At 34.5% G+C, this 12,930-nt stretch overlaps 1 protein-coding gene across 3 annotated transcripts in view; it reads left to right on the plus strand.

Moving 5' to 3' along the window:
• The window catches only part of VPS13A (vacuolar protein sorting 13 homolog A), a 243,845-nt gene that overhangs the window by 176,060 nt on the left and 54,855 nt on the right, over nt 1-12,930 (plus strand). For all 3 annotated transcript variants that reach the window (XM_003811456.7, XM_003811459.7, XM_003811458.6), the window contains exons 54-60: nt 245-477; nt 3,550-3,703; nt 4,516-4,662; nt 5,183-5,264; nt 6,153-6,222; nt 7,358-7,463; nt 12,279-12,392. In XM_003811456.7, the coding sequence (XP_003811504.3) occupies nt 245-477; nt 3,550-3,703; nt 4,516-4,662; nt 5,183-5,264; nt 6,153-6,222; nt 7,358-7,463; nt 12,279-12,392 (906 nt within the window). The remainder of the gene's footprint in view (nt 1-244; nt 478-3,549; nt 3,704-4,515; nt 4,663-5,182; nt 5,265-6,152; nt 6,223-7,357; nt 7,464-12,278; nt 12,393-12,930) is intronic.

Below are 12,930 nucleotides of genomic sequence, written 5' to 3' on the forward strand. Positions count from 1 at the left end.
TGTTTAAATTAAAAAGTAAACAATTGGCCTGTCTTTATGAGTAATAATTTTATAACAGATAACATCAAATGATTTCAATAATGTAAATTTGCAAGTATTCTACAAATATTAATTCATTTAGTTGCCACTAACCCCATGAAGTAGGTGCCATTAATAGTCTCATTTTATAAATGTGAAATCTAAATTTCATGTTCTTTGGGACCAAATTCTAATTTTTTTTTTTTTTTTGGTGGTTTTATTCTAGGATATGATGATGCCTATAGATTTGGGGGAAAAGACAATATATTTAGTTTCATTCTTTGAAGGTTTACAACGCATTATTTTATTCACTGAAGATCCAAGGGTATTTAAAGTAGCATATGAAAGTGAGAAAGCAGAGTTAGCAGAGCAAGAAATTGCAGTGGCATTACAAGATGTTGGAATTTCTCTTGTCAACAATTACACGAAGCAAGAAGTAGCCTATATAGGCATTACAAGGTTAGATGCATTAAATTTTGGATACATTTAAATGATCAGTTTCTAATTGTTAAGAAATTGTTATTGTAAAATCTCAAATGATTTAGTTTCAGTTTTGTGCTTTGACTATTCGTTGATACTGTGGTAGTGCTAGTTTTAAATGTGCTTGAGGGAATTTTTTGCCTTTTGAAATAAAGATATGGCAGAAATCAAATTTATAAACTCCTTATTATGTTAATCCTTCCACTTATCTAAAAAGTTATATTTATTCAACTTGCCAAAAGTATGTTTTGCATATCATACAAAATGCTTAGTTCATTTTCCATTACCATCTAGCACAGTTCAGGGTACATATGCTGTAGCTGTTGGAGGATTAACATAGACAATCACTTTCTAATTTGACCGTGGAACTTTAAGATCTAATAAGATCTAATAAGGTGATCACTGTATTTATCATTTCTCGTATAAGACATCACCATTAAATCTTTTATCTCTCCCTTATGTCCTTATTATTCCTATTCATAAACAGCTGTTTTAATTTACATATGTTAGTGCTTAATGTGAGAATATTTCTTCTGTATAACCAGGATAATGTAATTTTAATCCTTTTCTTGAATTAAATTCTTGAATATATATAAAGGTATATGATACAGATGTAAATTTAGTTTTCTATGTACATTAATCTATACGTGTCCCTGACCTCTTATTGAATTGAATCAATGCCATTTTAAAAGGAATATTAAAATCTATATTCTTAAGAATTTTTATTCTCAAAAAATGTTTTTACTATTTAAATAGATCAAATACACCATAGATTTTTAAGACCTTTAGACCTATTATATGTTATCTTCTAAGCTAAGTGATGTTAATGCAAAGATGAATAATACATGGTCTCTACCTTTCTATTTCTTAAATGAATATAAGTTCTATAAGGAATAAACAAATAGAATGCTTTAATAAAATTAAACAACTTAAATATTTAAGTAACATATGAAAGTAACATATGAAAGTGAGAAAGCAGAGTTAGCAGAGCAAGAAATTGCAGTGGCACACTCTATATCCTAGATAACTATTTTATACCTGTCTCCCCTTAAACCCCCATTCTGTCAGCTTACTACCTTGCATTCCACTTCACTGAAAAAATTGAACCCATCAAAAGCAAACTTCCAGAGACCCATCTCACCCCCCAATATCACAGCTTGCTATCTACCAGCATTTGCATACTACTTGCTGTACTGACATACTCTCAAGAGTTTACAGTAGATATATGTGCTCCTGTTTAAACAGATTTTTCTCTACTTTTGCACTGTACTTCATTTCCTCTTACCTACTTGAGGGCATTGTTCCAGCAGTCCTCTTCTTCGTCTCTCCTAAGTCAACAGCTTTTGGGTCTCTACTGAATTGTTTCAGTGTTACTTCTCTCAACATAAAAAATTCTCTTGAGCCTACTTTCCTTGCTACCTGTTGCTCGTTTCTTTCTTTGCATTTATAACCAAACACCTCAAATGTACTGTCTGTTTCAAAGGAACTTAACATATCCTGTGTTCTCCAACTATTTTTCATCCATTTTCTCTTTAACCACTCCAAACAGGGTTTTGCTTTCAACACACCATGAAACTGGTTTTGTCAGCATTACCAGTGACCTCCATAATGCCATATCCAGTGTAGAATTATCGGTCTTTACTTAATAACATTTAACACAGATCCCTCCTTGATGTAGTTTCTTTCACGTGACTTCCAGAATACCTCACCATCTTGGTTTTTCTTCCTATCCGGTCTCATTCATTGGTTCCTTGTCTTCTCTCAGCTGCTTACATTGGCTAAATGCCTTGAGGCTCTTAGACCTGGTCCTTTTCTCTTGTGGATTTCAGTTTTATGATTTCAAATACTGCCCAGAATTTCTCTCTTAGGTATGTCTTCTGTCACACCTGTCATCTGACCTTAAGACTTCATATATCCAACTGTGCATGCAAAATCTCTATTCAGATATCTAAGAGACTTCTTAAACTTCATATGTGTACACTAAACCTTTTATTTCCTCCTTCTACCAAAACTCCAGCTTTCCAATCAGAGTTAATAAAAAATAGCTCCTTCTAGTTATGCAGCCCAAAAATATTGAAATTGTCTTTGATTCCTCTCTTTATCTTACACCCCAGACCTAATTCATCAAGAAGATCTGTGCTGGTTCTACCTTCAAAGTGCACATAGATCTGACCAATTTTCTAGTATCTCACTGTTAATAGCCTCATCAGGGCCATCACCATTTTTCAACTGGCTTACTGTAGTACACTAACAAGTTTTCCTGCTTCTAATCTTGACTCCACTCTTTTTTCTTTCCATCCACTTCAACACAGAGTGTATTCTTAACGAAATGTAAGTCAGATTATGTTGCTAGTTGTCTTATAACCGATCAGTGGTATCTCATCTCACTCAGAATAAAACTCAGAGTCTACAGTGGTCTACAATGCTTTACATTATTTGGCCCCCCACTATAAGTCTTACTTTATTTTCTATTCCTAATGTGTTCCTGACATGCCAGCCTCCTTGCTCTTCTTCATATACTGCAAGTGTGCCTCCTGCTTTAGCTGGCCTCTCTACCTGAAATGTTTTCCTCCTCTTGTCTGCTGGATAATTCTCTCAGCTCATTTAAGGTTGCCAAAATCTCACTTTCTCAATGAGTTCCCCATTGACCACTCTAATATTGAAGACCCCACCACTTTACATATTGCAGTTCTCCGGATCCCCCTTGCCTAGTCTACATTTTCTTCTTTCAAAAGCATTTTCACCTCCTACATATTAAATTTTACTAATTTATTTTGTTTACTATTTATTTTCACTCCCCCACTAAAATGAAGCTCCAGAATGACAGAGATGTTCACTGATAACGGCTGTAACACCTAGAATAGTGCCTCAGTAGTAGCTTAATAGGTAGTAGTTGAATGAATTCATGTTTTTAAATTTGTAATATGCTCACTTGTAATTGAGGCTGTTCTGAAATTTTAATGAAGGTATTGTAATTCATGTAATAAACCAGTTAAAATAAATGTTAATAACTTAGTATTAAATACTATGATTTTTGCTTTCTTAAATAAGTTCTGATGTGGTTTGGGAAACAAAGCCCAAGAAGAAGGCAAGATGGAAGCCAATGAGTGTAAAGCACACTGAGAAGTTAGAGAGAGAATTTAAGGAATATACTGAATCTTCTCCTTCAGAAGATAAGGTTATTCAGTTGGACACTAATGTTCCGGTAATATTTTTAAGTACTGATGTGAAGTTTTAATTTTTTGTCTGTTGTAGTTCGGTGAATCACTAGTGAAATTTAAGGAAAGTTTGGCTTCCTTATAAAACAAAATAATCCTGTCATACATACCTTGTATAAAATGTTTTAAAGAGGTGTTTATCTATATTAAGAAATCAGGCTGGGCGCAGTGGTTCACACCTGTAATCCCACACTTTGGGAGGCTGAGGCAGGCGGATTACTTGAGGTCAGGAGTTCGAGACCAGCCTGGCCAATGTGGCAAACCCTGTCTCTGCTAAAAATACAAAAATTAGCCAGGCATGGTGGCAGGCGCCTGTAATCCCCGCTATTCAGGAGGCTGAGGCATGAGAATGCCTTGAACCCAGGAGGTGGAGGTTGCAGTGAACCAAGATGGCCCCACTGCGCTCCAGCCTGGCTGACAGCAAGACTCTGTCTCAAAAAAAAAAAAAAAAGAAAAGAAAACTTTCTTTTAAGATACTAGATGCTAATGATCTGTTCTTTGGGTTAGCAGGAAACTTAAAAATGTTTTAGTTTTTCACTGTACTTTCTTTAAATATTTTATTTTTCCTTTATTCATTTTTATTGTGGTAAATTTTAGTACATTTATGTAAAAAGTAATGCAGTGAAGCTTTGTAAGAATTATATGAATATTTATGTGAATTTTATGGACATGGGATATTAAGATCTAAATCTAAACTAATACAAATATGTAGCTTACTGTTTTAAAAAGTTTTTGGCATTAATTTCTAATTCTAGTCATTTATAGATAATTTTTTCATTTGGGGGGACATATTTTTCAGGTTCGCCTAACACCTACTGGTCATAACATGAAAATTCTGCAGCCGCATGTAATAGCTCTACGAAGAAATTATCTTCCAGCATTAAAAGTGGAATATAACACATCTGCACATCAATCATCATTTAGAATTCAGATTTACAGAATACAGGTAAGTCTTTCTGAAAATATAGGCAAAATTGTATTCTAAAGGAATGCAATAAGAAACCAGATCTATTCCCATGGTCTGCTTTATCTAGTATTCAGTTTCAATGTTGTGCTAGCTTTTTTTTTTTTTTTTTTTTTTTTGAGACAGAGTCTCCCTCTGTCGCCCAGGCTAGAGTGCAGTGGCAGAATCTCAGCTCACTGCAAACCCTGCCTCCCAGGTTCAAGCGATTCTGCTGCCTCAGCCTCCTGAGTAGCTGGGATTACAGGTGCCCACCACCATGGCCACCTAATTTTTGTATTTTTAGTAGAGACGGGGTTTCACCATGTGGGCCAGGCTGGTCTCAAACTCCTGACCCCAGATGATCCACCCGCCTCGGCCTCCCAAAGTGCTGGGATTACAGGCGTGAGCCACCGTGCTTGGTCACTGCTAGACTTTTTTATTCTTTTTGTTCCTCAAATCCTGTTATTCTGGTCAGGTTGTATAATTGACATATTAATATACTGATGTGTTTTTATTTTCTTAGGTCCAAAATCAGATACATGGTGCTGTATTTCCCTTTGTGTTTTATCCTGTTAAACCTCCAAAGTCGGTCACCATGGATTCAGGTTTGTTTTTAGATTTCCATAAAAGCAGTTGTATTAGCTATTTGATTTACTTTACTATAAAAATATGAAGTGAAACCATTCTTGGGTTTAATTTTTATAGGATAATTGGAAAATTAAACTGCTTGAAAAAGGACCAGCAAGTACTATACACAACTAACTTTGATAAGATTTTGAGTGAATCTTGAAGAAAAGATTAATTAGAAACATATATTGAAATTTTTAGAAATACTAATTTAAAAAGCAGATAATCTGTAAACCTGTGATTTAAAAACCTTTAAAGCCTTTGAATGAACAATAAGGAAGTTCAAATCTAGAGTGTTTTCTAACAGCAGAAACTGTCCTATGTTCTCCAAATAAGAATAACTGACAAGTCCTTTCTACCCTTTTCTTTCCCTTTGCCTTTCTTGTTTCCTGCATATCCCTCTTCCCCCTACTTTCTCTTCCCTCCTCACTACCCTACTTAACTTTCTTCTCCCCTTGCTTTCCCACCTCCACCCCACACCACTTCTTCTAAACTATCCTGGGGGGAGTACTCTTTATAACTCGCTCAGAAGCTTTTTGGCCAGTATAATGCGTAAGCCCTTCCACCTAGAGGTCTGGAGCAAGTCCCCAGAATCTGTTTTCACAAAGTTTCCCTGATGATTCTAATGCATACTTCTAAACTGCTAATTGTAGAATTAGTTATCTTCAGAGTAACTATAGATAGTTTTAAAAACAATGCTAGTGTCTGAAATTAAGATTGTAGTAGATTTTGCCAATATCAGTAATTTTAACTGATATTTATTATTTAGTAAATGATTTAATTTTCCATTGTGGTGTATATTGGAAGAAAATGCCTAGCTTTTGCTTAAAGCATCATGGGAGTAATTATATTTATAACCTTTACAGCACCAAAGCCCTTTACAGATGTCAGTATTGTCATGAGATCTGCAGGACATTCCCAGATATCACGTATTAAGTAAGTGTCTTAATACATTTCTTGTATATTTATTTAATGTTTGATTTAAATATATGAATTGTTTGTACTCTTTAAATGTTAGACAAGTCAAAGATTTAAGCATAAAATATTAATTATAAACGTCAAATAAAAAAATATAATGTTGTGGCTTACGCCTGTAATGCCAGCACTTTGGGAGACCTAGACAGGCTGATCACTTGAGGTCGGGAGTTCGAGACCAACCTGGCCAACACGGTGAACCCCCAACTCTACTAAAAATACAAAAATTAGCCAGGCGTGGTGGCACGTGCCCAGAGTCCCAACTACTCAGGAGGCTGAGGCACGAGAATCGCTTGAACCCAGGAGGCAGAGCTTGCAGTTAGCTGAGATCACACCACTGCACTCCAGCCTGGGTGACAGAGCAAGACTGTCCCAAAAAAAAAAAAAAAAGAAGAAGGCTCTGGATGAAATACATCTAGGTATTTATAATCATTGTTTCTGGATTTTGGATATTTTATTATTCTCTTGTATTTGTATTTGTTTTTTGTTTGGGGTTGTCTATAATCATATATTGTTTTGAAAAAGGAAAACAATAATATTTTCGTCTTCACTCACTACCCATTCCAAGAAACAGAAGATGGACTGAAACATCTATGTAATAATCTCCTGTCTAATTTCCCTTACCTTGTCACCAAGATAACCTATCTTTATTTCCTTGCTGTTTAAAATATAGTTTTATTGTTCATGTGTACCTAAACATTATGCCTTTTAGTTTTAATTTTTTTCTAATTTTTAGAAAATTGTTTCAGGCCGGAGATAGATGTTGGGACTTGCTTTTGTTCATTCAACATTTTTATTAAAATTTATTCATTTTGTTGTATGTAGCCATAGTTTATTCATTATCACTAATATATAATATTCTGTTTTATGACTCTGTATGACAGTTTACTTATCTGGTTCCTCTTTATGGCCATTTTCATATTTTGACTTTGTTGCTGTTATTAACAATGTTCCATGATTTTTTAAAATTTAGTCAACTAAATAGTCCTAAGTTTCAAAGTTCTAATACTGATCTCATACTTTTTTCTCATCTAATTTTTGTAATACAGTTGTTAATTGATGATTTTTAAAAAATGTTTTCTACTTTGTAATACAGGTATTTCAAAGTATTGATTCAAGAAATGGATCTCAGGTTAGATCTTGGGTTTATCTATGCTTTAACAGACCTTATGACAGAAGCTGAGGTGACTGAAAATACAGAGGTAAGACTTAAAATAATAACATTTGATGGAAAGGATTAGGGAAAAGATATTATTATAAATTTTTAAAGGTATTAAAATGACTGTGTTGCATTTTAAAAATACAATTAAATAAATTTTATTACTCTCTTGTGGTACATACCTTTTTAGAAATCTTATTTTCTGATGATAGAAAATTAGCAAACAGGAGGAAAGGCTTGGGGTGAATAGCAGGGAGAAAAGGATAATTTGTCATGTTCACATCACTTTTTTCCTCTTTTATTTTCCTGGATTACTTTGGCTTTGCTTTCACTTTAATAATTTAGAAATTTAGGGTATGTCCAGGATATTTAATGGGAGAAAGGATAGGAAAATTAAAAGGTGGTATCATCTGGGTGACTGGAAGACCATAAAATCATAGTTATAAAGTGGGTCAGATATAGTCTGTTTTTTACTTGCCCTCATAGATTCATGGATGGAGAAAGAGCAAATTAATAACAGTCTATTGAGGTATAGATCACATACCATACATTTCACCCATTTAAAAGATAGGGTTCAATGACTTTTAATGTATTCACAAAGTTGTACAATCATCATCACTCTCTAATTCTGGAACATTTTCATCATCCCCAAAAGGAACTGCCTGTGCAGCCACTGATACACTTTGTGTCTTTAGGTTTGCCTATTCTGAATATTTCATACAAATAGAATCATACACTGTGTAGTCTTTTGTGAAGGGCTTCTTTGACTTAGCATAATACTTTCAAGGTGCATCTATGTTGTAGCATGTATCAGTACTTCATTCCTTTTTATGGTTAAGTGATATTCCATTATATGGATGGGCCACATTTTGTTTATCCATATATCTGTTAATGGACGTTTGGGTTGTTTGTTTACACATTTTGGCTTTTATGGATAATGTAATGAATACTTGTGTACAAGTTTTTATTGGACAAAAACTTTATTAAAAGTCTTAAACTATTTAAACTTAATCACCATGTGATTAAGCAATTCCAATCCTAGGTATATAGCCAAAAGAAATAAAATTTATTAGGAGTGGAATTGCTCAATCACATAGTAACCTTATATTTAATCATTTGGGACTGTTAGGCAGTTGTGCAAAGTGCCTCCACCATTTTACATTCTTACCAGAGCATATGAGGGCTCTGATTTTTCCATATTATCCCCAACACTTGTTACTATCTGTCTTTGATTCTAGCAATCATAATGGGTGAATGTGAAATAGTTTGTTATTGTGGTTTTGACATGTGATGTTGAGCATCTTTGATATGTTGATTATCCTTTAATATGTTAAGTAGTTAATTTGCATATCTTATGTGAAGAAATGTCCATTCAGATCCTTTGCTTATTATTTAATGAGTTATTTGTCTTTTTTCTTATAAAAGTTATTTGCATATTCTCGATACAGGTCTCTTATCAGATACATAGTTTTCAAATATTTTCTCTCATTCTGTGTGTTGCTTTTTCACTTTCTTGATGTTGTCTATTGAAAATCAAAAGTTAATGAAGTTCAAATTATTTTTTATTTTGTTGCTCATGCTTTTGGTGTCATTTCTAAGAATCCTTAGCCAAATCCAAGGTCATGAATATCTTACGTTTTAAGAGTTTTAAAGATCTAGCTCTTATGATTAGGTCTTTGATCAATTTTTAGTTCATTTTTGTATATGATGTATAAGGATCCAAATTATTCTTTGGCATGTTGCTATCCAGTTGTCCTATTACCATTTCTTTAAAAGACTATTTGTTCTTTGAATGGTCTTGACACCCTAGTTGAAAATCAGTTAACAACACACATGTGATTTTATTCCGTCAATCTGTGCATCTGCCCTTGTGCATTGCACACTGTCTTAGTTATTGTTTTGTATTAAGTTTTGAAATTGGGACATATGAATCTTCCTACTTTGTCCTTCTTTTTCAAGATGGGTTTGGCTGTTCTGAGTCCTTTGAAATTTCATATGAATTTTAGAATCAACTTGTCAGGTTCTTCAAAGAAGTCAGCTGGACATCTGATAGAGACTGCATTGAATCTGTAAATCAATTTGGGAAGTATTGCCATCCTAACAGTATTAGGTCTTTCAGTCCTTGCACATGACATGTTTATCCATTTATGTAGATTTTTAATTTTTTTTAACAATGTTTTGTTGTTTTTCAGAGTATAAGTTTTACATATTTTTCGTTAAATTTATTCCTATGTATTATATTCTTCTTCTAGTATTATGAATAAAATTGATTTTTTAATTCCATTTTTGGATTGTTCATTGCTACTGTATAAAAATGCAGTTGATTTTTTTATACTGATCTTGTATTTTGCACCCCTACTGAATTGTTAGCTCTATTTGTTGTTCCGTATATTCTTTTGGGATTTCTATACATAAGATCATGTCATCTGAGAGGAGAGGTAGTTTTACTTCATTCTTTCTGATCTGAATGCCTTTGTTTCTTCTTCTTCCCTAGTTGTTGTGTTTAGAAATTGGTGACACATTAAACAGAAGTGCCAAGAGCAGACATTCTTCTTTTGCCTCTGATCTTAGAGGGTAAATTTTCAGTCTTTGAGTATGATATTGACCGTGGGTTTTTCCTAGACATCCTTTTTCAGGTTGAGGAAGTTCTTTTCTTAGTTGGTTGAGTGTTTTTAATCATGATTATATATTTTGTCATTCTTTTTCTGCATCTATGGAAATGATTGTACACTTTTTGGATTTTGTTCTATTGATATGTTTTATTACATTAATTTTTTTTTTTTTTTTTTTTTTTTTTTTTTTTTTTTTTTTTTTTGAGACCTAGGCTCACTCTGTCTCCCAGGCTGGAGTGCAATGCTGCAAAAGCAATCTCAGCTCACTACAACCTCCGCCTCGTGGGTTTGTGCAATTCTCGTTTTTCAGCCTCTCTCCCGAGTAGCTGGGATTACAGGCGTGTGCCAAAATGCCCAGCTAATTTTTGTAATTTTAGTAGAGACAGGGTTTCACCATGTTTCTGTGTTTTTTGTTCTGACCCCAGGAAAACTCCTATTTGTCACTTTCTCTGACTTTCTCCTGCAAACTATTAGGTCTGCAGGTTAGCCAGTATCTTCTGTAAGTCAATGACTTTCCTTTTAGTTGTCTTTCACCACATCTGCTGTTTCTGAGAGCCCTTAGGCTCGAACTGCACTATATGTTATAAGTGAAATTAGTTCCTTTGGGAAGAGATTAATAGTTACCTGTTTTAAAACCTACTTTCCCCATCAGCAAAAATCCCTAAACCAGGCCTCTGAAGCTGGCGGTGGGAACAGTTGTGACACCCTTCTATTTGAGTAACACCCCAGTTTAGGAGCTGAGCACTATGTGTGGTGGGGTAAGAGGAGCAGTGGCCTGAGATGATCTCAGCTTGCCTTTGCTGGCATGGAACCACCACATTACAGGCCTGGGCAAGAGTGATCAGAACTCTAGTATTCTCAGTGGTACTGTACCCAAGGCAGAGCTTTTTTACCCTGCACAGAGGCTGGACAGAGAAAGGAAGCCCTGCCAAGTACGGTGGCTCACGCCTGTAATCCCAGCACTTTGGGAGGCCAAGGCGGGTAGATCACTTGAGGTCAGGAGTTCGAGACCACCCTGGCAACATAGTGAAACCCCATCTCTACTAAAAATACAAAAATTAGCCAGGCGTGTTGGCAGGTGCCTGTAATCCCAGCTACTCAGGAGGCTGAGGCAGGAGAATCGCTTGAACCCAGGAGGCACAAGTTGCAGTGAGCTGAGATCGCGCCACTGCACTCCAGCCTGGGTGACCAGAGCGAGACTCCGTCTCGAAAAAAACAAACAAACAAAAAAAAAACCCATAAAGGAAGCCCCTGCCTCACAGTTGCACTCAACCATAACTTAACCTCAGCAGCAGGTAGCTGGGAACAGGATGAGAAATGCCGACGTCCTGTTCTTCCCAGGAGGGAAGTCCTCCAATTGAGGACTGGGCCAAGAAGGAGCTCTGTGTTCTTGGGTATACTAGTCTAGAGTAGAATTCTGGCTCATTAGTCTGGGAGAGGGGACAGAGGGAATGGCCTTTGTTAAAACACCACGGATTCACTTTTCTTACCAAATTCTTTAGGTTTTCTTAAATAGATGTTTCTTCATTTGCTTATGACCTTAAAACCATTCCTAGAGGCCTTAAATTTGTTGTTGTTGTTGTTGTTTAAATTTTATCAGTTTAGCTGGGGTGCTGGTTTGAAGAGCTTCCCACTGTCATCTCAGAAATTGATTTCTAAATATACTTTTTATAAGGCTATAATTTCTTATGTTTTTATGAATATGTTAAAATGTGAATCTTGGGGCTCATTTTTCAACACATAGAAGTTACTTCCGTCTGAGCATTTAAAGGAGAAGTATTGATGAATATCAAGAATGAAACCACCAATCAATTAATGCAAAATTGTTTTCAACACCTTCTTTATTTTATTATATTACTGATCTGTGTAGGTTGCATTAAAGCAATTACAAGTAGACTACAAAATACAAGTTGACTGTATGATTATGTTTAAAGAAACAAATATACCCAAGAGAGTGTTGATGGTATGGATTAATGTCATTTTGGGATAAGATTTATAGTCACATGGAGAAAAGCTTAGTGTCTTTTAATGGTTTGGATAGAAATATAGAAGATAATGCTTGTTGGTTTGTCAGTGGCAGACAGAACTGTCCTATAGATAGAGATGTTACTTTCCCTTCTGAGGCAATCATAAGCAATGTTGAGTCTGGATCTTATAGAAGAGTTTTGGCAGTGTGTCTTCTATTTGCTTAAATATCTCATGCAGGTAGGTCCCTTTAGTTTTAATATTCTGTGTTCCTTTAATAGGTTGAGCTTTTTCATAAAGATATAGAAGCTTTCAAAGAAGAATATAAAACAGCCTCATTAGTAGATCAATCACAAGTCAGCCTCTATGAATATTTTCATATATCTCCTATCAAGGTAGGAGAAAGTCATTTTTATTGTCCTTGATAATCTAGGTAATAGCAAATTGATGTAGCATTTATATTGTGTTCTTCAGTAATATATAAAATCTGTAAATATACAATTAAACTAAGTAACAAAGGAATTACCCTTTTACATTTTTATTTATTTTTAAATAACTTTTTATCATGTGGAGCCACCTATAGCATGTATTTATGTTTATAATTTGACCTAACATTATTTTACCTTGATTTTCTGTTAAGCTGTTAGGTCACAATTTTCAAAATTTTGCATATGATGATTTGTGTATTAGTTTTAAAGTAATTTATAAAGTAGCCTTAAGAACTGAAGACTGAATGGTATCAAATCTAAGTTAGTTTTTAGTGCAAAATTCCTATAAGCTAATTATACAATAATTGAAGAAAATTACTAAACAACCATATATGTAGAGTATATATGCAATACAATACAAAAGTGTTTTTTAACTGGCTATTAACTTCTGAAATAATTGAAACATACTTTTGGAGATACAAATACCTTTCAGCTTATGACAGAG

The sequence above is a fragment of the Pan paniscus genome, chromosome 11, assembly GCF_029289425.2.
Source record: "Pan paniscus chromosome 11, NHGRI_mPanPan1-v2.0_pri, whole genome shotgun sequence".
In the NCBI taxonomy this organism is placed as follows: Eukaryota; Metazoa; Chordata; class Mammalia; order Primates; family Hominidae; genus Pan; species Pan paniscus.